Source organism: Akebia trifoliata, chromosome 13 (genome assembly GCF_017979445.1).
Source record: "Akebia trifoliata isolate Shusen 1 chromosome 13, ASM1797944v1, whole genome shotgun sequence".
Lineage (NCBI taxonomy): Eukaryota > Viridiplantae > Streptophyta > Magnoliopsida > Ranunculales > Lardizabalaceae > Akebia > Akebia trifoliata.
The window spans coordinates 3,302,942-3,330,431 of record NC_141387.1 but is presented as its reverse complement, the minus strand read 5'-3'; the positions used below and the strand labels follow the sequence as shown (position 1 = coordinate 3,330,431).

The following is a 27,490-nucleotide window of genomic DNA, read 5'->3' as shown; positions in this document are numbered from 1 at the left end:
GAAAGTGACTTTCCATGCAATCAAACATACCCTAAGGGCATTTTGAAAAGTTTGTATTTTTATAAATAATATATTTTATAAGGGTTATTTTGAAATCTCATTATTAAAGTTACTAAATTTTTATGAGAATATTTTCTTCAATTCATATACTTTTTTATATTTAAAAATAAGGGCATTCTTTAATTTTAAATATTTGTTTTGATGAGGGATAATTTTATAATTTTAAGAGATTTTGGAAGATAGACTTTCTAGCGTCTACAGCACTTATGAATTTTCCGCGTCTAAATGTTTGTGGTACATATCATTTAACAATAATAAAACAAAAAAGTCACCGTCCATTAGAAATTGCTACCTACCACAGGGTTTATTAAGTAATTTCCTATATAATCATTGTATCGCATCTACTCAGCAGACCCAACTTTGCATTTATTGCAAAAAGTTTCTTAAGAGTTTTAAACCACATCAATTTGGCGTATTTAAAAACATGATCTGATCTGATATCATAGGATTATATAGAAAATAAAAAAATAAAAAATTAATAACTTAAAATAAAATTTAGAAAAAAAAGAGATAACTTTCACAGTTGAATTTGAGTTTGGAAATTTAGAAGCCATCCATTTCAATACTAAGGATGAAGCTAATAAAAATTTTAGTTTTTGAATATTTTTCTTTTTTTATTATGAGTGTTTTCATGAAACTTAGAAGGACATGTTATTGGAATTCTAATTTGATTATCCATGTCGGTCTATTGACTCCTTGCTAAGACTTATTAAAGTCTTACTAAGGTAATCATAGTAAAATGATTCATAAAAGAAAATAAGGTTTGTTGAAGTAACAAATTTGATAAAGTAGAGGTATTTTTGTAATAAAATTGTAAGAGGTTGGTCTACCTACCTACTAAAACTCTATATAAGTAGTCCTCGCTCCTCTCAAACCACAAAAAAAAAAAAAAGAAAAGCTCATCATCTCTCAGTCTTTCACGACTCTTCCTTTTATCTTTAGCTTTTCAAAATCCAAAGATGGCTCTTATCTTTCCACAATGTTCTTTAACTTCATCTCCCTTAACTCAATTAAACAAAGGAAACCTTCAACTTGTTAATGGAGGTCAGATGAGAGTATCTCTTTTGAAAAAGGGAGGAAATCGTCATCTTATAAGATGTGCGACTTCTCCATTAGTCGGAGGAGTTCCAGGTGCAGATATTGCTCCTGCAGATTATCCTGCAGTTAAAAGAAGCGATTTTCCAGTCGATTTTAAGTTTGGAGGCTCTACTTCTGCTGTTCAGGTTTATATTCATTTTCTCATGATTTCGGACCGCTAGTATTAAACCTCTATTGGAAGAGTACCCTTAAATCTTTTTTTTTTTTATATTTTTAAAGTGCTAATTTTTTAATTCAGCCTGACATAGTGACTCAAAAATTCACTGATGTGGCGTTGGCAAAGTACCGTCCCTTCGGATACACAACCCTGCGAAAAAAAATCTATGAATCTTTTGCACACGGACATGTCCATTAGTTTTTGAGTCAAGCTGTCAGATTGACTTAAAAAGTCATTATTATTTTTTTTTTTTTAAATTTCCTGTTATTGTGTCTTACGTGGCATGGGTTGAGGTGTGGGAGGAGAGTTTCAATATGATCTGGACTCTTATTGGAATACATATTTCATATAAAGTATAAGAGTCATGAAACTCAATTGACTACTTGACATGATAAATTTCGGAATCATAGATTTATGTTCCTCGGGATACGCATTTGCACTTTCTATAACAAAGTGTATCCTGATGGTACCATGATTCCCTAGGAGTAAAGATCTATGATTCCCAAACTTTTCACGTCAGATAGTCGATTGAGTTTCCCACGTTGGTCGGTAGTCAGATTATCACCACTCAAAGTATAAATCACTAATTTTATCCATAGATGCAGCAGACAAATTTTGGTTCGGCTGAGCAGGACAATACATGTGCTTTAAAAGAAATGGAATTAGCATACATTTTGAAGGACAGTGTCTGGTCTCCGAAATAAGTGACAGAAAGGACAAGGAAAAAAAAGATTTACCGGACAAACGCTGAGAATTTTATTACAAAGACTCCTTTACCTTATGAATCACTAGTATGATCATCTTAGTAAGATTTAAGGGTTGTTGGCTCACATGGACCGTCAAATTAGAAATTCTATTCCCGCATACTTGTAGATTCAATAAAACCCATATTAAAAAGGAAAACAAATCCTTATTTAATTTGATCTAAGCTGTTAAAAATGGATGGCTAATAAACTTTTAAATTCAATAATGAAAATTATTTGTTTTTTGAAATTATTTTGTCAAAGTTCTTAGAATTTTTTCCTTGGCACCGGATCATATTTTTGGATGTCATAAATTGATTTAGTTAGGATGAAGGCTGGGAGAAATTAGATAGTTCTAAGCCATCAACTCTAAGAATATTTAGAATTTCGACTGTCCTAGACCGTCAAAATTCAATTTCTAAAATTCGTGAGTCTTGGTCCATCAATTTTTTCTGTTGAAATTTTCAATTTTCACGTAGTGTTAGCTCAATGATAATACTTTGTGAAGGTTGCTCCCAAGGTCTTATGTTCAATCCCCTTGCATCCCTACTTATGCTACTATGGGTCTGCCCTTCTTATCTTGGTCTGGGTCTACCTTAATCCTACTAATCTTAAAAAAGAAAAAAAAAAAAAATTCTACTCTGCTTTCTTTGGTTATAATAGTAAAGATAACATGTGAGTTTGAAATAGTATTATTTTGGAGAGACTTTCGGCTCACAAAAAAGTAAAGTCAAGATTTCAAGTAATCTAAATCCACAATTGCCACTTCTTAAAAAGACAGGGAAATTGGCAGGCCTTCCATGAAACAGGCGGATGATTAGAGACTGTCATGTATGGTTCATGGCCTAGTTCAGATTTAAAAAGAATTAAAAAAAATATTATTTTACACCTCATTAAAGGTCACTATAGGGAGTTACATACGAGTATCATTCTAGAGGATCCATGCCAGTCCTGACTTGGTTGAGACCTAAGTCGGTCATAAAGAAGTGATGTTGTATTTAGATTCAGTCCTATAAAATTGGTTATATTCGAACATGCCCACATCTCCATATGGTAAGAAAAAATATGATTGGAAGTTACAGTGGCTCACAAAATTTTAAAAATTAAACAAATGATATTTTTCTGCTTTAATAAAAAAAATTATAAAATAAATTAATATTTAAATCAACGAGTTTTGTAGCCATCATTCTCAAACTCTTTGACCATGCCAATTTTTCTTCCCAAAAAATCTAGAGGGCGGTGGTCAGGTGGTGTTTAGTCAACTATGGCAACCCGCGATGATTAGGGAAGCTGACTAGCTCTTTAATTAGATAAGGAATTCAGATCTTATGCACCCAAATTGAGGTTTGAAATCCTTCTTTCACATCTCAACACGTGCCACGTAAGTCACAATTAAAAAAAAACTTTTGAAAGTGTAATTATAAAAATACCCTCACCAAGATAATTCACACCTAATTAAATTATTTTGTCTTATATGAGTTAAAATTTTAGAATGAGATGATTTTTGGTGAGGATGATCTTTAAGATGAGAAGATCATTATCATTAAAAATCAGCTCATTCCAAAATTTTTAACCCCATAAAAATAAGTTTAACAATCTAAAATCGTCTAATTTTTTGTAAATCAATTTTGATGGGATTAGAAGTCTTGGAATAGACTGATTTTTGATAAGGATGACAAAAAATCATCTCATTAAAAAATGTTTACACCATATTAGACAAAAACATTGATTTTGATGTGGCTTGCTTTTATTAATTTGTGAGGTACTTTTATAACTACCCTTCCTAAAAGGAGAGATAACTCTGGTCTTATGATTGCGTGAAGACAAAATGAGACATTAAATTCACGGGTCCTGCCATTCGTGAAGATAAAATATTTGTGAAAATTTGAGACATTACTCCATCAGACAAAGAGTTGAGATGGGACAATGGTGCTCGCCTCATTGCTAAGAAAATAGATCTCTTAAAACGTCTCCATAGAAGTCCATTTCAAATGTCAAGGAAATATTTTGTTTTTTCTTATTTCAGTCATATGTACGATAGATAACCTCAAACTTTACTTGTTGTTAGAAAAGTCCATGTTTATTAAATCAATTATTGAACCTTATTTTGTGGTTCTAAGGCTTTAATTTAAAATATACATATGAGTGGCGTTTGGAGGTCCTAAAGAGAGTCAAACATTTTTTCAAATTTTACCATAGAGATCATGCTCACAAAAAATCAGTTTATTCCAAAACTTCTAACCCCTATTTTGAAAAATGTTTGGCACAATGTTTGACCCTTTTTAAACTTCGGAACTAGGCCCGTATCTGGTCTTTGCTTGGATAAGTGAGGGTGTGCCCTCACAAGGGGGCCCAATATTGTAGTTTGAGATCCAAATTTATACCTAGAAGATGGTATTGGGCTCCATCACTCAATAAATACTAAAAACATCTAAATTCCCATGAAAATGATGTAGGTCCTCTCGTTCTTTTTTTCTTTCTCTCTCATATAATGCATGTATGTTCGCAAAGGTGTATTTTTAAAATTAAAATTTATGCATTATTAAAATTTTAGAATTATTTTAAAAAATATTGAATAGATGGTCTAATTTTTATGGTAAGTTATAATTTAATGTATTGCAAAATTCTTTTTTATAATTTAAAAATATTAATTAAGGTGATTTTGTAGATAACATAATAAAGGATATTTCTATAATTTAAAAGATTGTTATGAGATTCCTAGGATTGTAATTTTATTTATTTTTACGAAAATGACCTTGGTGATAGTAGGATTAAATGTAAAAATAACCAACCTTTTTTGTCTTTCAAATTTTGGTTTCAACAAACACATATTTGACCTTTTCTCATTATAACAGCAAAGTTATATATAAATTATTATGGATTCTTTTATTTGTTTTTTGGTGGTGTAGTCTGAAGGAGCAGCTGCCGTTGATGGGAGGACACCCAGCACTTGGGATTTTCTTCTTACACAAGGAGGACGTTAGTTACAAACCCTAGTCATCTTTTGTTCTAAAATGTCGGTCGAATTATATATCTAACTTTGATTTCCTTCTTTACAGACACCGATGGCCCTCTTTCCTACTACAACTATAAAGTAAGTATCTACTAACTATTATTATTTCATTTTATTTTATTTTTTAAAAAGATTGAGTGGGGGTGGGTGGGGCTATAAAGTAAGTATCTACTAAATTATTATTATTATTATTTTAAAAGATTAAAGTGGGGGTAGTGGGGTTGGCAGACCTCCAACCATGACTAACTATTCAAAGATAAAAAGTAGACACAATCAGGGTCCAATATGTTTTCTTTTCACTAACCACATATAAACAAATAATGGTTATTAAATAGTAAAAAATGGCGGGCGACAGCTATTTTCCAAACTTTTATATTATATGACAGCTGTTATTAGCGTTTTTATCTCCATTCTTTTACTGTGGATAAAATTAATACTGTAGGGATGCAAGTAAAAAACATTGGTTTTAAATTAAAAGAACATAAATAGCTGACAGAAATCACTATATAGGGGTTGCTAGTAGTAAAATTTGGTGTCGGAATAGAAGTTCTCGAATGTTAACTAGCTGACATAAATTATATTTAATTTTTAATACATCATATTGGTTGTGAAAAATCAATATTTGATGTTCTTCATAATAATCTTTACATAAATGTAAATAAAATTTAATCTTTAAATATAATATTTACTAATGGAAAATGACGTAGAGTCTCAACAAGAATCTTTTAATGTGCTATTTTTATTGCAAACCAAAATCAAAATTATAATTATATTATATTAAAGATCCAAAAAAGGAAATTCTTTATTCATCTAACTCTAAAATGATAGGTTCCAAATCGACCCTAAATAATTGGGTTTTGATTTGAGTCTATTCCATTTGATTCCAAATTCATCATATATACTATTAATCCCCTTCATGAAATTACAAAAGAGTCCTGATAATTTTGACATACTTTTTGGTGCATGCACTTGACACACACTGACGTGGAAGCACATAACTTATTTAAAAACAGAAAAGAGAGTGTCCCTTTGCTACCCATGGTGAAAAAAAGAAAATTTCAATTCTAATCACTTTGTGACATTAAAATCATGATTTGATGAAATATAGTCATAGAGGATAAAATCATATGAACTTTAAATAATAATAATAACAGAACAGTTATTTTCACCGTTGAATTTTATTTTTAAATTTGGGTGCTCAGTAGCCGTCCATTTTAAACACCTTGTATCAAATATATTTATATACATGAATAGTTTCATGACATCTAGATGGCTGTGTTGTTGGATTGTCAATGTGATAATCAGTGTGGGCCTAACAATCCTCTTTAAGATTTGAAATCTAAAAATAAATAAATATGTGGGCAAAGAACATACAAGAAAGAGAAATTTTTTCTAATTTTTTTTTTTAATAAGTTATGTGCTTCCACGTCAGTTTTTGTTAGGTACGAACGCCAAAAGTCCAAAGTCCGTCAAATTTCCAGCACTAATTACAAAACGACCATGAATCTTAATAAGATCTTTACTTTATGAAGGAAGGGCAAACAACAAAAAAAAATCAATAAATGGATAAAATCCTACCATCTCAAAAGTATATTATTTACTAGATGTGAAGAACTTAATACTGGCATTAATAACTTTATTATTTATTATAAATGCAGGAAGATGTGAAGTTGTTGAAGCAAATGGGAATGGATGTGTACCGATTCTCCATCTCTTGGAGCAGAGTATTGCCTGGTATGTTCTTCAACCAATTATCTTGTTGTAATAAAATTCTTAAATTACACTTTTACCCTTAGTTAAAAGAAAAACTATAGTAGTGATTATGAGTAATCTTTCTCAATAATTGATTAAAACCCGTGTCATGAAAATTAATAATCTATTTCAGTCCCTTCCCAAATAGTCCATTTGCATAACTTTCCTCATAGACACATAATTTTTCTGTTTTTTGAAATGGAGCCTCACTTCAACCCTATTTTCAACTCTATATTCTATAGTCAAATACGGTAATAAAAATTACAAATATATTTCCCATTAATTAACATGTTTGGCTTTCGGTCTTGCAGCGGGTAGGGGGGAAGTAAACCAAAAGGGTATCGAATTCTACAATAATCTCATAGATGAATTAATCGCAAATGGTAAGGATAAATAGTTCTTCATATTAATCGTAATTTGACGTGAATTTTTCTCCTTTTCGCTGTGATTTACTAAATTATTTCAAATTATTTTTTAGGGATACAACCATTCGTGACATTATTCCATTTGGACCTACCAGTAGTTTTGGCAAATGAATATAATGGCTTTTTGGATACAAGGATTGTGTATGTATCTCCTATTTTTAATTTATTCATCTTAAGGCATTTTATTTGATATTTTTAATTAAATTTATGTCTATTTCTTTGTCTATTTCCAGGGAAGATTATAAAAATTATTGTGACGTATGCTTCAAAAATTTTGGACAGAAAGTCAAATATTGGGGGACAATCAATGAACCAGATGTTTACGCCCAGTATGGGTATCTACAAGGACTTGTGGGAGAAAATGATGCTACCCGGTATCCTTACATTGTTGCCAAAAACATCATATTGGCCCATGCTACTGCTGTTAGACATTACAAAAACAATTATCAGGTAATTAATAAAATTTAATAGAAGAATGAAATTATATTTATAATTTTTATTGGAATTAAGGATATTTATTGATAACAAATTAGTCTAACTATGGATAAATTATAATTTTAAATAATTAAACACATGCTATGCTCATTATGATGATAATCTAGTGTCTTAAGGTAGACGTTAATTCAATGCTTCGTATATTATATTCGAATGAATTCTACTTCTCTACTTATTCAACTTAATTATTCATGATTCTTCCATTAAGGATATTCTTATACGTATTTGCTTATAGTGAGCTTAATATGTATAACTTGCTTAATTTACAATCTCCGGAAGGGGGCGGTTCATGGGACAACAATTGTAACAATGTTTTTTATTTTATATGACTTAGAAGTTTCGAAATGGGTTGATTTTTGGTGAATATGATCTTCTCACCATAGAGATCATCCTCACCAAAAATAATTTCAGTCCAAAACTTCTAATCCTATCAAAAGTGATTTACAAAAAAATAAACGGTTCACAACTCTTCAACTTGTAAATTGAGAGGAGATCATCCTCACCAAAAATCAGCTCATTGCAAAACTTCTAATCCCATCAAAAGTGATTTACAAGTAATTGTTGTCATAGATATTGTCACAATTGTTGTCCCATGAACCATACCCTTCAAGGAAATTAAAATAAATCATAGGCTGTATTTAAAATGATGTGTTATTTGCAATCGTATATTTCATTTTTCTTGTAAATGATGTGTTGTGTTTCCCTTTTTTAATTTGTCTTTTGTGACTGATTATTTTTCAGGCCACTCAAGGTGGAATAATCGGTATGACAGTGAGCCTTATATGGTTTGAGCCATTAGAGACGGGTTTGAAACTGGATAAAGAAGCAGCAAATAGAGCCTTCACCTTCCATACGGAATTGTTAGTGACTCTCTTATTATACTTCTAACTAAATAATTTGAATTGTCACATTTCATGCTTACTCAAATGGGTCTTTTTTAATAATAAATTCAACTCTAATGATAACCTTTATGTCCATTAACAATATTAATTAGGTTTGTGGAGCCATTTGTATTTGGAGATTACCCATTTACCCTTAAAAGTTTGGTGAGGGACAGACTTCCACAATTCACTGAAGACGAAAAAACATTGATTAAAGGAGCATATGATTTTGTTGGTGTCAATTACTACACTTCACAATATGCCCAATCCCTGCCATTCGATCCAAATGTGGCACCTGTTAGCATGGATTCGGACCAATATCTGATATCATCAGGTAATGCTAACTAATTGGCCTAATATATTCATTTTTCATATTTTTCTTCAGAAAATATTTTCTATTTTGCATCAGTTGCTCAGTTGAGACTATCTAATTTTTTTTTATCCTACTCTACGTGTGTGTGTGTGTGTGTGTATTTCTCACAGCGGACAAAGATGGGAAACCCATCGGCAAGGAAGTAAGGCTGATTACTGTTTCATAACATTTTTAAAGTTTTTGATTTCATTAATATTATAATCGCCTTCAGTAAGAAAGTTGGAATGAAAATTATAACTAGTGTCTAATTTCATAATTGTAATAATTTCATTACGTAGATCGCGGAAAATATTTACATGGCGCCTGCTGGGCTAAGAGATGGGCTCATAAAGCTGATGGAACAATACGGCAACCCTCCAATTTACATCACTGAGAATGGTTAGTTGATGATATATGGTTTATTGATCTACAAATCAAATAGTCTGGATTAGATTGAGAGATAGCTTAGTTACGAAAAGTGATCAACTTTAGACGAATTTATGATTCCTGCTCACTGTTCATATTAATTACCAAAATGTGAACAATAATGAATTCGGAGCTGATTGTTCACTTCAAACCAGCGAAATAGTCACTTTGTTCAGAATTTTTAACCAAAATGTGATTGTTCACGTTTTGGTAATTAAAATGAAAATTGGCTAGAATCGTAAATAACTCATTTTCAGCTCATGAAATAGTAATTCCCCCTTAAACTTATGTTTATGACTAGAGAAATTTCAATGGTAAATGCAGGGTGCGTTGATCTTCAGACACCTAATCACGTAGTAACCGATGATGGTTACCGAATCACATTCATTAGTAATCATCTCAAGGCAGTTAAAGATGCTATGAGGTAAGATCAAGACCCTTTTCCTTTTCATAGGATTCTTATATATTTTCTTCTATTAATGTTGAAGATCAAAATATTAATATGAATTTTTTGTTTGTTTTGTGTGTGTTATAGTTTGGGTGCGAACGTGAAATCGTACATCGTATGGTCTATGATAGACGTTGTGGAATTGGGAGGTGGCTATGATGTCCGCTTAGGGCTTAACTACACAAATTATGATAATTTCGAAAGAACCCCCAAAAACTCTGCAGAATGGATGGGAAAGTTCTTGGAGAAGCCCGTCGAAGCCAACACAAATTAGCTCGAAAACATTATCATGAGATGGAACGTAATGAGCTGTACTGGGGTCCCAAGGGTGACTCACTAGAGCTAGTTTCTTGTTCGTTTGTTACTTATTGAAAATAAAGTTGGCTTTAGTTATTTGCTGTCAAGTGGTTCTCAGAGTTGAACAATAATCACTCTCTCTCTCTCTCTCTCTCTCTCTCTCTCTCTCTCTCTCTCTATATATATATATATATATGTGTGTGTGTGTGTGTGTGTGTGTGAGGCGTTCAGCGCCTCACTGTTTAATAAACGGTTTCAAACCGTTGGATATGACGCAAACGGATGGGCAAGATTGAAAGTTGCATTTAAGTTATAATTTATCGATTTATTACAGTCCTTCAACTTTGCACTATTTAGTACTACCGCCCTATGTTCAATTAAAAAAAAACATAGAGTAGAACTCGCTCTCTCTCTCTCTCTCTCTCATCTCTCTCGCTGAAACTCTCTATCTCTCATTCTCTCTCGCTCTCACTCTAGCTGCAACTACCTCGCTGAAAGCCTCTCTCTCACTCTCTCATTCTATCTCGTTCGACATCTCTTCACTTCTTTATCTCTCTATATGGTACTGCATTAGTTATTTGAATTATTTGATTCTCTTTATTGATTTAATGGATTGAGATCCGAATTCAGGTTTAAGACCAAATAATGAGATTCTGTGTTTTTCTCTTTCTGTTTTTTTTCGCTAGATTTTGATATAAATTAGGGTTTTTGAATTGGATATGAGTTCGATTTGAACAGTTCAACTATTTATTCAGTTAATAACTATGATTCGACTTTTAAATTTGTGTTATTTGTGTGGAAGTGTTCCCACGTCTTAGGTTCGACTCTCTTAAAAATTGTCACAATTTTTTTGGAATTCCATTCAAATGAATGGATATTTTAGGTAAAGTTTTTCACTAAGTTTTTTTTTTCTCACTAAGGTAGTCCATCTCAACTATTCACTCCTCTTGCCTATTTTGATTAAGAATAGATAGATAAAATAGTTGTATGGGCATGTTGATGAAACAGTTGTCTTTAGAGGTGTCATGTAACTTATCTACTAATAATGAGTTATTTTAAACTTATTATTAGTGTAACTTATTTCATTAGTCATTTGAAGACACCCCAATTTGCATGGACCTATTGGAAAATTTTAAATTTTCTCGAATTGATTTCAATTAAGAACTTGAGCCTCTCAACGGGCCTGCATTATTACTTGGCATCATTTTCATACATAAATGTATCATGTCATATAGTTTGCATGTTCAACCTTGTCCCTAAGCCAATTTAATTTCATACTATTTCTCTAATCCAATAAATTGATACCTAACCTACATTCCTAATCATAGGCCAACCTAATTTCATATCCACTCTCCATTAACCAACCCATTATCCATAACCTAAGTCCATAAGCCAAATCCTACTGAACCAGCTTTCAAACCTATTCTTAATACCCAATGTTCATAACCCATTATTCATAAACTAAGTCCATCTCTAAACTCATTATCCATAAACTAAGTTTATCACCTAAGTCCAATATCAAATTCATTATCTCACTCCCCCTCAAAAGGTGACACATATTGATCTCTCATAAGCCCTTAATACCCAATGCTTAATCTAATTGGAGAGTCAACTCCTCCTTGTGAAAGTCCTAGAGTATCCTTCCCAAAGAGGGTGGTCAAACCGAAAAGGTTATTTGATCTTTGGTAATAATTTATAAAATTGAGCAAACTTTCAATCATACACTCAAAACGTGAGAATGTTCAAGTACATATATGGAACTCTTTCATTAATTCATTTAAAAATTATGCATCTACCCTTGCTTTATGAATTATTTACAAATGAACCAAGGTCTACTTTTCACCTACCATTTTACCTTTACATGTCACTCTCCTACACATCCTCCCAGAAGTATTTTTTTTCTCTCATTGGTTCATTTCAAAATATACATCCACCCCTTACTTTATTAGTTATTTACAAATGAATTAAGATCCATTTTTTACCTATCACTTCACCTTTACACATGTCACTCCCCTATTTACATTCCAAAAAGTACTTTTTGTTCTCTCACTTTATTTGCCAAAATACTAAAGATCAAATAGTATTTTTAGAGTTTGTTCACAAATGCCACATTTACCCTCATACAAATGAAAAATCTAAAAAGACATAACTTAAATCTCATGTTCATTCTCTTTATTTTTAGGGTTGGATCACTTTATCTCTCAAAAGTCCTCCAAAAATTCTATAAATACCCTCATTTTTTATGAACAATTTATGCTCTCAAGCCCCATTTCTCTACCCCAAACTCTATAAAATTTTCTACTCACCTCTCCAACTCTCTTATAACCCAACCTTCCAACTCCAGAACTCTTACCCATATCTCAACCTTCAAATCAAAAATCCTACAATCTCTAACCATTTACCATCAACCCAAACACTCAACTCTCAAAGTCCCCTCAAGACTCAAGCTCATTTAAGGAACCTCAAGGGACAAGGTAGGTTAGTTTAGGTTTATTTTTAAATCGCATCTTCTTCTTCTAAATCCTCTTTTTTATATTTTTAGAGATCCTTATGATGTAATGCATACCCTCCCTCATTTTCGATAGGTTAGACCAAGGTTTTATCAAAAGGGTAAGCCTTATTTTCCCTTGTTATATCATGCATCATGTTGTACACAATGCACATACTCACATATGTATGACAATGATGAAAAAATGTGTCACCTTCTTGATGGGGTGAAACACTAAGTTTCTAGTCATGCATATATGCATCAAGGTTGTAGCTACAAGGGAACACCATCATGGAGTCTCTCTAATGGCTCAAAACCAACATTCATATTCATCAAAGTAATGCGACTACATGGGTCATTCTCTTCCATAAGATATCCTTAATGTCCCATTGAAATCAAAACCCTTTCATAAGGGAACATTTTACTCAATGCATACACCACCCTTAGCATCCATTCACATGTATTTTATTGTTCATTTCCTTAAGTTTTTCAAAAAAAAATAGCAAAGCAAAGAAACCACCCTTAGTGGAGAGGATGAGGTGTCAAACACCTTTCTTATCCTCTAACTAGACCTCCTTACCTAGATCTTAGGTAGACATTGCCCTTTCCAACAAATGAGAGGCACTAAAATAGCACAAAAATCAATTTCAAAAATATTTCGGGTGCCCACTCATATCCATTTTAAAAAAGAATGATGGCGACTCCAAACAATGTAGCATAGAGGTTTTACATTGAATTTCTCATGTCTACATCATTTATTTGAAATATTGTATTTTTACAGGTATTTGTATACCTTTTACAGGTATTTTGGATGAAAAAATTTTATGTCCTTTTTTTGGGAGTAGACTTGGGATATACACAACGTGGAAAGAATGTCACAAGTATAAAAATAAATAAAAGGGTAGTTGTTTTAAAGTATTTCGCACATTTGAAGAAGTTGAGAGGCATCTATTGACTTACAATCAACTTCACTATGGAAACCCAACACAATTCCTTGAAGAAAGGCAAGGACAAGAGAAAAAATCACAAATCCTTTAAGAAAGTTAAGGGCCTACAAAAAGTTCGCATAACTGCGAATGTCAGTCGTTTTACATAATTTTTATTTTTGTTGTGTTTATGGTTGTGTTAATGATGTATAAATTTATCCAATAGAAGTTTGTTTATTAGTAGTGCTATTTAAAAGATTACATGTGGTTACTATTTTGTCATCCTTAACACAAATTGGACTATGGTTGAATGGATGATCTCGTCATGCTCACAAAATGGAAATATTTAGCTTTGCTATTTTTCTACCTTGCCATTTTAAGTCTTGTATTCTAACTTGGTGATTATGTTTAGCAATACCCCAGTTTGATAAATTCTAACTAGTGGCTTGAAAGGTTACTTTTTTTCTTTGTTCTTGCTTGTAGCTTAATACACAGGTTGTCCTTGCAAGCAAATGGCTCGTACTGACATATTTTAGATCGACTATCAAACAAATTTGGAGAACAAATACCATGCTTCCAATATTGTTTACAAACATCAACAAACTTGAAATCATATTTCACTACACATTTCACTTCTTTTCTTATTCACATTGAAAGCCTACTTAGATCATATGTCAAAAAATTGGGTCATATTGCTGGTTTTGAAAGACTATTTAGATCATATGTCAAAAAACTAATTAGATCACATTTCACCTGTTAGTTAATCCTTTTATAAAACTTGTTGGTTTCTTTTTCTTTTGGGAATTTTAATCGAATTATCTATCACTTTTTTTTATATGTTGAAATAGAGAGGGCACGGCTAATCAAGAAACTTGCAAAGATTAAGGAAGAATGGGGTCATATTGTTGAAGCTACTGATTTGATGCAAGAAAATGCTTCAGGGTCATATTGCTGCAGTTGCTGATTTGATGCAAGAAATTGCTTCAGGGTCATATTGCTACAGTTGCTGGTTTGATGCAAGAAATTGCTTCAGGGTCGTATTGCTGAAGTTGTTGATTTGGTGAAAGATTAAGGAATAATAGGGTTATAATGTTTTTGTAATATTGAGATTATTATTTGAGCCAAATCTTGTAATGTTTGAAGAGTGTATTTTAATCTTTAATATGGGTGTGATAAACAATTTAAGAAGTTGGGGTGTAATAAATAAAAGTTTTGGTGCCAATAGCAGCCATCTTTATATAATACATCTTAAAGGATATAGACATAATAATTAAGTCTTTTTTTCCTAAAACCCCTCTCTCTGTAGAGAATTATTGACTGAGAGTGAATAAGAATGTTGAAAGATTTTTTTTATAAAAAAAATAAGAGAAAAATATTATCCTTTCCTCTTGAGATCCACCAAATTCAATGGTGGGTGTGATAGAATAAAAAAAGTTGGGGTGCCAATATAAATTTTTTTATATAAATATGATGGGCAATGAGACAATCATTCCAATAGAAGCAATAGCAATTATAGTAGGCCTAGCCACAAATCTCACAAGCATCCTATAGACACCCAATTTTTGCATCTGCCTAATTCGACAATTCGTCACTCGGTTACTGTGAATTCCTAATGATGATCACAAAGAACTCGAAGACTTGTGAGTATTGTCCCTGATTTCCTTTTGTTTCCACTCTTTTCATTTCTCTTATTCGTTACGACTCGACATAGAAATTTACACACGTTTAGGATCGCTATACATCTCACCTGATTTAGCAAGCACGCACGCTTAGGCTCGCCACACAGTTCGATAACTTAGAGACCTCGCCACGCTAGGAAAATACGACTTTGAAACATAGAAATAATCACGTTAGAATTAAAAGAAATCTCATGCCAGAATTCGTAAACATTTGACAACATGACAAAAATACCCCTCATAAATTTTGGACCTCCGAAAGACCTTGAAAGTGCCTCCATTGAACTTAGAACATGATTTCGAGTCTAACGAGACCCAAACCGACGAAAACAGAAAAATTTAAGAAAAATCATAAAATGACCGAAATGCCCCTCAACCTTCAAATTCAACTTAGAGATTCCGATCCTTAGGAAAATGTAACAAGAATCAAATCTAATTAAAAATCCAATTTAAACTAAAATAAAATAAAATTAAAATAAAAATTAAACGATTCAAACAAAACAATTCTAAGCAATTCAAACTCAAATTTAAATTAAACAATTAAAACATATAATTTAATTCAAAATTAAACAATTAAAACCTAATTCAAAATTAAACAATTAAAAATTAAATTTTAATTCAAAATTAAACAATTAAAATCTAATTCAAAATTAAACAATTTAAACTAAAAAAATAATTCAAAATTAAACAATTAAAACTAAAAAATAATTCAAAATTAAACAATTAAAATTAAAAAAATAACTCACAATTAAACAATTAAATTAAAATTTTAATTCAAAATTAAACAATTAAAACGTAATTCAAAATTAAACAATCAAATTAAAATTAAACAATTAAATCTAATTCAAAATCCAAACAATCGAATAATTAAAAATCAAACGATCCAACAATTAAACAGTTAAAATTAAACCCTTAAACAATTAAAATTAAAATAAAGAAAATTAAAATTAAATAACTAAACATTTCAAATCAAACAACTAATCAAATCAAAATCAAAACAACCAACAAATCAGATTAAAATTGAATCAACCAATTAAATTAACACTAAAATTAATCGATAAAAAATTTTCGAACAAAAAATTGATTCATAAGACTCAAATCAAAACAATCAAAATTGACCAATCACAACTCGGAGATATCATGCTACGGGTAGCGGGGGATCACCCCACCACTATTCTCCCGTAGGAAGGGACGCGTAAAGAAAAAAAAAAGAAAGAAAATTTTTTAGAAAGAAAAAAAAAAAAAAAATGAAATTAGAAACTGACGTTCGATTTAAAAAAAGAGAACGTCTTCTCTCAAAAAGAGGCTGAAAAATTCTGGGGTGGCTAAACGTCTGTGGAGGGCTGTTTGCTTCTTCTTCGTTATATCTTCTTCTTCATCCTCTGCAAACCTGCAACCTCTGTTGGACAGTAAAGAAAGGAGAAAGAGAGAAAGTGAAGAAAGGCAATGGAGAAGGCTGGCTAGACAACTCTCCTTCTCTTCTTCATCTATCTACCCAGTCCATCTCATGTTCTTCTTCATAGCCCATCACAGCAAGCTCTTGACGTCTTCCTCTTCTCTTCTTCTTCCAACTCCTTCATCTTCTTCAACGTCTTCTTCTCTCAGGTTTTATTGGCCAACCAACATCCTCACCTCTCTCACGTTTTCAACCCATTACTGAATGCCTTATCCCTTGTTGCTCCATCTCCATTATATACTCCATAGCCTCATTACAACTTATCTCTCAACCCTCATCATTAACGCCCCAACAGACTTCTCTCTCTGATCTTTCCTCCACATTTTTCAGACAATGAACCTACTCTCTCTGTCTCCCATGTATTTCAACCATTAAACCTATTCTCTCCCTACTATGTTCATATCCTAACAGCCCTTTGCCGCCTTTTTTCTTCTTCCCAGTTAAGCCTACAACGTAGCCAGAACATCCTCCTTGCTGCCCGATCTTTCCGCACCACTACAACGCTTCACTCCTCCTCTCTACTCACAGCAGCGAATACTCGCAAGCCTTTGGATCAGACTTGAAGGAATCGACTCAGCATTATTTTATTCTACAGGTAAGTCGTTTTTTTTAAGTTTGTTTTTATGTATTTATTTTTTGTTTACTTTTACACGTCGATAGGATTAGAAGAATTTTGTTACGAATCTTTGTATATATTTTTCTTGTTTTTGCATAGTAATAAGATTAATAGAATATTTTTTATGCAATTTTTTATTTTTATTTATTTTTACATAGCAATAGGATTAATAGAATATATTTTCTATGCATTATTTTTTATTTTTATTTTTATTTCTTTTGCATATTGATAAGATTAATACAAATTTTTTATTTATTTATGCATTTTATTCTATGTTTTTTTTTTTTTTTTTTTTACCTTGATAGGGTTAGGAGAATCTTTTATTCTTTAGTTTTCTTACGCAGATTTCTAGGTGTTTTATTTTTTTATTTTTTTATTGTTGTTTTGCATGTTAGTAGAATTAGGGGATTTTTTCTTTAAATATCATGATCATTATGCTTGAGTTAGATTCGTACGATTTGTGATGATATTCAAGCTCATCTATTATTTTGAGAATTGGCCGAATATGATCTTTCCTCAAATTTTGAGATTGTGTATGCTTTGGTAATTGTGGATCTCCAATTTAATAAGTGTGATAACATAGATTCTCTGTTTTGATAAATTTTCAATTTGGTGATTTTTGACAAATCCATGATTTTCTAATTTGGGACTTCATTGTTTATATAATTCTCCTTTTTTGAGATTATTGTGGATTATTGGAAAACTCATATTTGAAAACTTTTTAATATGGGATTGCATAATTTCCTATTTTGGGAGAATATATTCATAAGTTTCTAATTCAGAAATTTCATATTTTATCAATTTCCCAATTTAGAAAATCCTGCATCCTTGTATTTAGAAGGTTCACATTCATGGAAATTTGGGAGTTTCAAATTTAGAAACTTACATTTTTAGAATGTTCCATTTTAGAAAATGTATATTTTTAAATTTTAATTTGGGAATTTGGTATATATCTTATGAATTCTAATTTAGGAAATTTTACGTTCCTAATTTGGAAATATTAAGTCTCAATTTGACAGGTTTCTATTTATAATATTCCTATTTATGATATTCTCATGATTTTTCCATTTGGACAGTTTGAGGAATAGTTGCAAGTGGAGTTTCTTAATTGATTTCAGGTCATGGAGCTAATTAGGGCTTTTTCAAACCCTTCCATATTTTGATGAATTCAAAGAAGGATCATGTAACAGTTGGGACAATTTTTAACCATGGGATTTTGTTGGAAAACCTGACATAATTGATGATGATGATTGGACTGTGACCTTGACTGTAATCTTTGTATGTTGACCATAGGATGTCTTTGGGTTGTAGTAGAGATCGATCATATTGATCGGGCGAGTTCGGTGCCTAACACCTTCCGAAACCCGTAATTTGACCCCTTACCTATCTCTTTGATCCACGGATCGACCCATTATCCATTTGGAGTTATTTATGGTTCCTAGACCTAAACTAGGTGGCGACTTCCTTCTTTTAAAGTCCCCCATTTAATAAATCGGACCCCTATCCACTATTTAGTGAAAAACGGGTCGAAGCGATTTTACCCATCTCTAGCATATTTTCACAACCACTGATCCTCGGCAATCATATATCATTATCTTTTATTCCAACACCCCAAATCAAAATTCAGTTAACCAATGGCAATCATATGTCATTAGCTTTTATGAGATTTACTATTTTTTACTGTCTTTAGATTGGTGATGGTATCAAGGACTCTATACTACTATATGAACTATAGTATTGTATGTGGTTGTTCTACTTTTGATGAGTTCCTACTCAAATCTTTTTTATTTTAATAAAGCAGTGTTGTGGGTTTGGCCATATTACTTGGTGACCTCACCTATTGAAATAACCTTGAGGAGACCACGAAGGAGGAGCTTAGGTCCATGATCGATGCTTTTGTAGATTGCAGAAATGTAGGATTGAGTAAATATTAAAATAAATTTTAATAAGTAAGATTCGTTCTATATGGACAAAGGTGATTCAACTTTTCCTTTGAATTGAAATCAAAACAGAATTTTAAAACAAATCAGAAGAATTACAAATAAGAAATGAATTAAAAACTAAATAAGAGTAAGAATAGAGATTGAAAACAATGTAAGAAGGCTTAGAGAGATCAAATTAGCTTTGCATGTCATCTTAATGCTGAATAATTCTCATTTTAACTCAATCCACGCAACAAATCATTGTTCGTGGATTGAAAGATAAATCGATTAATCACTTGAAGGTAATTAGAAAATAGTAATTATGAATCCTAAACTTATAAGAGATAATCCAACTTATATTTCGAATTCATTACAAAGTATGATTAAGCTTGAACTCATCTAAACAATAATCATCAAAGTTAGAATTAGAAATACAAATTGGATGATCTCACCTTAAGAGGCTTTATAAGAACACAATTAAAATATAAATAATGGAATTGAAATAACAATATTAAGATGAACTCGCTACGCAGTATCTATGTTGCAATTCGATTCCCTCTTGATGATCCTCCAATGGAGTTACAAAGAAATTTAAAGAACAAATATAAAAGAAAAACACTTTTAAGATCTCAATTTTAAAAATTCTTTCTCTCAAAAGAAAAAAATTAGAAAATTATAAAGAAATTAGGAAGAAGAAGAGGGATAAGAAGGACCCTTTCTATAAAGATTGAGGCTCTATTTATAAAGAAAAATGTATCTAGAAGAGTCCAAAAGTAGCCTTCAATTTTCATTTGCCCCTCCCCTCATCCTCACCCCTCCCCCCCCTCCCCCCCCCCCCCCGCCCCGCTCTTAAATTTTTTGTTGATGACAATGCCTCTTGACTGGCCTTCTCATTAACTGGAAATAACCTAAATATCTTTTTCTTCAACTTCTAATAAAATATCTCTGAATTTCTCTCTAAAACCATTCATTTTCAAGTTCTTCAACTATACAACTAACCATGGTAGTTAGGATCTTCAAGTTGTTTAATTTGAATTTTATGACGTGATCCCCACTACTTGATAAAGTAAGATTCTCTTGGAAATGTCAGGACTCCAAGGGAGTTTTTTTAATAAAAATGTAAGAGGTAATCTGCCATTATGATTTTTGCTAAGAAAACTCTACAATTCCTCCATCCACGGCTGCTAAGGATTTAATAAATAAAAAACTCACTTTTTCATGTAAGTTTTTTTGTTGAAAATTTAGATCTGTCCATGCTTCGATACTCTCAACACTCCTCTCAACTTTGATAACACTAACCCTTTTGATTTCTCTTCAATTCAACAAACTGCTCTATTGGGGATTTGAAATCTTGTGAACAGTTGCATCTGATCCAAACAAAGTCTTCTCTCTCATCTAGCATTCAAGCTCTCTGATGTATTAAGAAAGATGAGAGGGGAGGATAAGTTCGATTCTTCAAAATAATTGAGATGATAGGAAGGATGAGATCAAGGTTTCAAACAAACCAACAGTCTGGTACGAGTGGTCCATGCGGTTGAACCTTCGATTGGAAGAAAACCATCGATTTTGCCCCATTTATTGGTTCCTCATGAACCAAGCCCACAGTTTTAAAATTTTTGGTACCAGGTTCAACCGTCCTCGAAACACTGCTGAGGGATTTAATAAAGTTTCCTTTTTTTCTTTTTGGTTAAATTCCCAAATAATTACAAAAGTTTTCGGTATTTGTTGTTAATTACAAAACAGTAGATTGTTTATTTTAATTCTGAAAACCATAATTTATCATATTGGTTAAATTTGGAAAAAACAATTCTCTTCTATACTATTATGTTCTAATTCAGTAAAACAGTTGAAATTTTTTTTTTTTTATTATAAAATCTTTTTGTTTTTCACTTTAATTAAAATGTTATAATTTTGAAAACAGTAATTTATTTCCACTTTTTTTATTTTGATGACAGTGGTTCCAGACTCATAGGCTCGACTAGTAGGGATGAGGCAATTGGCTTCTTAGAGCATCATATCTCGCCCAAATCTCCTAGGCACATGTAATACCCCATAAACCACACATACTAGGTAAGAAAGGAAAAATTAATGTGGGTGGCCAATAAAGGGGGAGCTCTCCCTTTTTGGAGGGATGCCCTAACTACTGTACCATTTTTTGTAGTTAAAACAAACATACTCCTATGTTAAAAATATCTAAATTTTCAAGGCATGTTTTGATAAAGAGATTCTATTGCAACACCAACTTTTGCTAATGCCACCTCAATTCATATGTATATCACCAAAGAATTAGTAGCATAGTTTTAAATATCTTCTGAGATCGAGATGACTCATTCGATATGTGTTGGTATCTTTCACCAACGAGACAGATAGACAAGTAAAACGTATCGGATGAGATTTAAAACCATAGGTCATTTTTCTCACTGTTGAATGAGATGACTCAAGTATTGAAAAACTTGTCCGTGGCGACTTGGTCTCATTCATGGACAAGGCGAGACTGCAAAACGAGTTTTAAAATCATGATTAACATACACTTGAGGTGGCATTAGCAAAAGTCGGTGTGACAATAGTTTCTTTCTTTTTATAAAACAGCTCTATTTTAATTTTGATGGTTTTTATTTGGATAAATATTACTAAATAAACGACTGCTAATTGGGTTACGAGGAAGTTAGTCTGGAATAATGTCCTTTTGGACCTTTTTAGGCTCTCTATTAAACAGGCTGTCGTGATAAAAACAAATTTCCTGGAGATCTGTGACTGTCCTTATAGATATTAATTAGTATGCGATATATATATTTGTTTAGGAAAAATGCTGGAGTGACTGTGATATTCCCTGCATTTTGTACAGTGCTGATATGGAGGTATACATAGAACCATAGATCCTTTTCCTCAAGATACCAGTGAAAAAGATCTTGGTTCTGTGTACACCTTGTTTATTTGGTGGTGAGCCTCAACTACGTGGGGGGTCAAGGCCTAGATCTGATTTTTTTTTTTTTTTTTTTGTTTAGAAAAAAGATATAAAAAAAAATTAAAAAAACTTATTTTAAGCCTAATCAAAGGTTTTGAAGAGGGACACACTAAGCTCTAAATTTTTAATCAAGGGATTTTGTTATCTATATTCAATGTGGGATTCTCTTAGTAAAAGTTGGTGTGGAAATAGAAACACTCTTTATTTACGAGTTTGATACATGGGCGTTTGGCAAACAAGGTAGTAAGATTTGAAATCTTATTAGGTTGTCACACTAGCCTAACTTTTAATTAAAATACATCCAACATTTCTTAGGTGGCATCCATTACAAATTGTACGTCCTACACTCACTTCGTGCATTAGAGTACAGATAATCTGACTTAACCACACAACAATTCAATCCACTTACTTAATGTGACTGGCTTGGGAATAGTAGATGTGCTCTTATTGGATACAAAATTACAATTTCCCATTAAAAAAAATGCAGTTTTGTATCCCAAGAACAACACACAATTTGTGATCCTGTCACGTCAGGTAAGTCAATTGAGTATACCACATGCCTAAGTCAAAGTATCACGACTCCATTCATTAATATCTAGAGAAACATTTTCCTTACAGACTTTGTAAAGATTTTACCACATCAGCAATCCAACACCAAAGCCTCTCTTAGTGTCATTAAAAACTCAAATCCAAAAGAGATTTTTTATTTTTAAAAGACAGTTTCTTTTAAGCTTGATCAAAGGTTTTGAAAATGACCTTGATAATGGTAGTCCGGGGTTAAATGTAAATTTAGTGGCATTTGTCGTCTTTCAAATTTTGGTGTCAACAATCACCAATTTAAAAACTTGACCAAAAACTTGTTCAATTTTTATAGGAATTTAATACAATACTCCATTTTAAAAAGATGATCAAAACATCCATAATATAAAAATGCTAAACTAAAGAAATCTATGGTTCTTGTTCGTCGTGGATTAACATGCAAAATAAAATAAGAACAAATACAAAAACCTTGGCAAGCAAGGGTCGATCCATAGAGACAACGTTGATCCGACAATTTTTAACTTAAAATGATTAGAGATAAGGTAACTGATTTAAAACTAATTTAAAAGGATTAAAAATAGGAAAAATAGAAAAATAGAAATCACGACGTAAGAAGGTTTAGATTAGTTGAATCCACTAAGAACAATTTATCTCATCTGATTGTCCGCGTTTGATTTTTATCTCAATTTAATAAACAAATCTAATGTTATTGGATCAGAAGTTTGATCCCTTTTTAAACACAAATATAGATCTGAAGTTCGTGATTAATCATGAGAGACAAAATCATAAAAACAAAAAAATAAAAAGCTACATATGATTACTCTTAATAAAACATGATTTATCTAGAACTGATCTAAGTATAAATCATCAAAACTAAGAAAACCCTAAACTAGATTTAATAATTAGCTATTAAAACATCATCACATGTAAACATTGAAACACATATGCAAATAGAAACAAAATAATTAAGATAATCTTGCTCATGGTTTCATCGACCTCTCTAATAGAGGTGTAACCACAGATCATCGCAAGAATAGTAAAATCAGAGATTAAAGAGAAAATAAGAGGCTAGCAATGATAGAAGGGAGAAATAGTCTTCTTTTATTTATCTTGATCTGAAATTGACAGTATCTCCTTCCGATTACATAGCTTAAACTAAAAATAAAAAAAGTTGAAAACAGAAAAATGGAAGAGAGGTAGATCGAGATGATCTCAAAAGAGATGATATATTTTTGGCGCTTGTCTTGTTTCTATTTATAGGGACTATATTAGGGGTTTCATAGATTTAAAAAACTTCCATACAAAATTGAAAGCGCACTCAATCCATAGGTACAGATCTATTTTTTATTTTTTTGGGTGTCGCTACCTAGTTTTATTTTCTAAGAATCGAAACATGACTCTAACCGGACAAAAAGTACTGAACTACAAAAAAAATGGGTCTAAGATCACATTACGGGATTAGAAGCTCTTACGCACCAATCGCTCCCGGTGAACGCTAGTTTCCATTTTCTTCAAAAGTTTTACATTTCAAGAAAAAAAAATGGCCTACAAAATTAAATTATTTACCTAGATGATTACGACGATTGATTCCCTAAGAACTGGAGGAGAGCGTTCCCTGTGTGAATCTTTCCACTTTTGTTTTCGTCGTTAAATTCACTTCTAATCTCCCAAATGAGATTTTTTCCTCTTAGATCTAAAAATTTTATGATTTTTCAGGGTGTTTTTATAACTTTTGGGTATTTTCTAGGTGAAAAAATAGGATTTGGTGTTAGGTATGGACTTGAGACTTTAGATTTAGAGTTTTGGAAAGTTTTGAAAAAGTTTTTAGCCTATCTTTCCTATGATTTTTCTTGACCTACATATTTAAGTGGTAGAGGCTCTTTTTTATAAAAAAAAAATTTGGGAGATTAGAGTTTGATTAGGTCTCTTCAAGATAAAGTTAAGTTGTTTCAATTAGGATTTTAATTAGGATTTTGAATCTTACGTAGAATAAGAAATTTTTTAGTTTTTGGAGAACCACCCAATAGAGGGTTCCTTATTAAATTATATTTTTAATTCTTCGAGCCCCCGGTAGAGGCTTCTTTATTAAATATCATGTGGACCTCACTTAAATACATAGGCCACCACTTAAAATTTGACCCGTGGACTTAATTAATCAATTTTATTTATTTAAAATTTGTAAGTTAATTTATTAAGATTTCACTTTACATTAATTAATGTTTTAATTATTAGTTTCAGATTTTTGATTTATAAGATTTGAAAGATTATCATTTTACCATTAAAGAGGGCTTTTGAGTTGAGAGGTTAATTTTTGACATTTTAGAATCGATTTTTTATAAGGATTTTAATGAGAGTATTGGTTTTTGTTACTTATGGGTTTTCGACGTGAAATTATTCTAGACCCTATAAAGGCGTTTTCATAAGTTTATCGAATTTTATGAAGATTGACGAAAAGTTTATTTGATTTTAATTTGTTATTTTATGTGTTTGAAAGAGAGTTTTCCTAAGCATAATGTAGGCTCTAAGGATGTTTTGATGTAAGGGATATTTTAGTAATTTGATCATTTTGTAGTGATTTTTTTAGTAAAACTTCTTTTTGGCTGAAAATGATGATTTCTATGTTTTGAGTTATATTTTCCTAGTGTAGCGTGGTTTCTAAAATTTGCTTGAAATATCTCATCTGAATTTCTAAAACATATCTAATAGCAATAAAAAATATTGAAATATTCATCCATCATTGGGAACCGTCGAATTAGGTTAAGTAGTTAATTAATCGGGTAAGTGCGAAAATGGGGTGTCTACAATAATAATAACTTCAAACCTTAGTTTAACACACAACAATTTACACCATCATAAGTTTGCATGAATCCCGAGGCAATGCTTGCAAACTCACCGTAGCGCCATAGGGGTTCACTGCATCGCGGCCAATGTGAACCCAACGAGCCTAATCTTTGGTCTAGAACTTTATTTTGAGCTCTTGAGTGTAACGGACTCTTTTATCCATCTTGGTTCATTCTTCTGGATCTCATGACTTTGACCTATCACAAATAAGTAAGCGGATTTAGGTCATAAATCATAAATTATTTGAAAATAATAATAAACATGGACAATTATGAATTAAAGTCTCTGTAATTAGGATGTTAGCAATGGCTTTCTAGGCTTTGATTAGTTCTAACACATGTCACGTTGGAAGAGTATTTTGACTGTGGTATGTGGGGGAGTCAAATTATTATGACTCGTATATGAAAAATTGAAATCTTATAACGTCACATTTAAATGATTTATTTTAGACAATTGTCTCACTTGAAATCACTGCCCATTTGTCTTAATAGTATTAAATAAATGGTAGAGGATTGATCACATGGTGGTTAGATGTTATTAAATGAAAATAAATGTTAGCCTTGATTTGATGGTGGAGGACCCTACAGTGATAAACTACTACGGAAGGAAAAAATTTCCTACCACATAACATTGTAAGGACAACCACCAAGGGATATATCCATGTGTTTCAATCTCATGAGCCCAACACCTATCAATATTAATATGTAGCAAACAACAACTTGTTCCTCTTAATTACTAGGTCAGAAATATTTAAAGATTCACCAACTAAGGGTCCCAAATTACTGAACAATAGACAATAAGATATCAGTACTGCAAAATAATGAAAAGAAAGATTCACCTATAAAATAATGAATAATAGACGGTAAGATGTGGATATGGAAGTCTTGAAATCTGTGAAAATTGTCTGTTAATTGATATACCTACCACAATTCAATGAAATCCAATCAAATTAAAGTAGACATGCATTTTATCAAGCTTTTCTCTGTGCATGTTTCCGTTCAGGTAGGGTGTTGTCCTTAATATTTAGAATAATGATGAATGCAAGCGGTCTTGGTACGCAGTTGGGTACCTGGTTGACGTGGTAAGGGCACAGAGCCACACATCTTTTTTCTATGTATCCCGATGAAAACAATCTATGTGCCCTTGCCACGTTAGTTGCGTACCCAACCATATACCAAGACCACGTTCATTCATCACGACTTTTATATTTATGGTTTGAAACTTTGGGTTTCTTTCCCATCATAGAAATTAACTACCCAGTATTGTCCTAATTGGTTGGGAGAATAACAATTTATAAAAAAATGTTACAGTAACTTTGTAATACCCAAAGAAAAATATAATTAAGTATATAAATATAATTTATAGCATATAGATATAAATTTTATTTCTATCATTTTGTACACTTAAAATAATTTTTTTAAGGGTAAAAGGGTAATTTCACCTATAGATAGTTTAGTTAGTTTGAAAATATCATTTTCAAAAAAGTATTTCTCGTTTTACATGAGTTTGATAAACTCTTGAATTCGAAAAATCAGAATTTAATCGAAAAATAAGAATTGTTTTATATTAGGGACATAATCGTCATTTTCATTCAAGTAATTTGTATTTTTTGACATCCAAATTTCAAAATATTACTTCGGCCAAACTATAAAAGATGCTCAGAATATAATTTTACAAAATATATCAGATTTTCTAAATTTTAGGGGATAGGAAATTCTTGGACTATTTTTTCCTTCACGTATTTTTTATGACTTATTTATTTTCTATATAATTTTATATAATATTAAATTTATCATGATATATTATATAATAAAATTTTAAAATCAATGTGATTATATTTTGAAAATGATATTTTTGTCTTTTTACGTGAAATCGAACGAGAAGGGATTTTTCTGAAAATTTTCAAAAGTTAA

General features: G+C 31.5%; 1 protein-coding gene across 1 annotated transcript in view; it reads left to right on the top strand.

Moving 5' to 3' along the window:
• Window positions 1–934: 934 nt before the first annotated feature.
• Window positions 935–27,490, top strand: part of LOC147387347 (uncharacterized) — a 71,375-nt gene continuing 44,819 nt past the window's right edge. Inside the window, exon 1 of the mRNA XM_086421564.1 lies at window positions 935–1,283. Coding sequence (XP_086277690.1) covers window positions 1,020–1,283 — 264 coding nt within the window. The 5' untranslated portion in view covers window positions 935–1,019. The remainder of the gene's footprint in view (window positions 1,284–27,490) is intronic.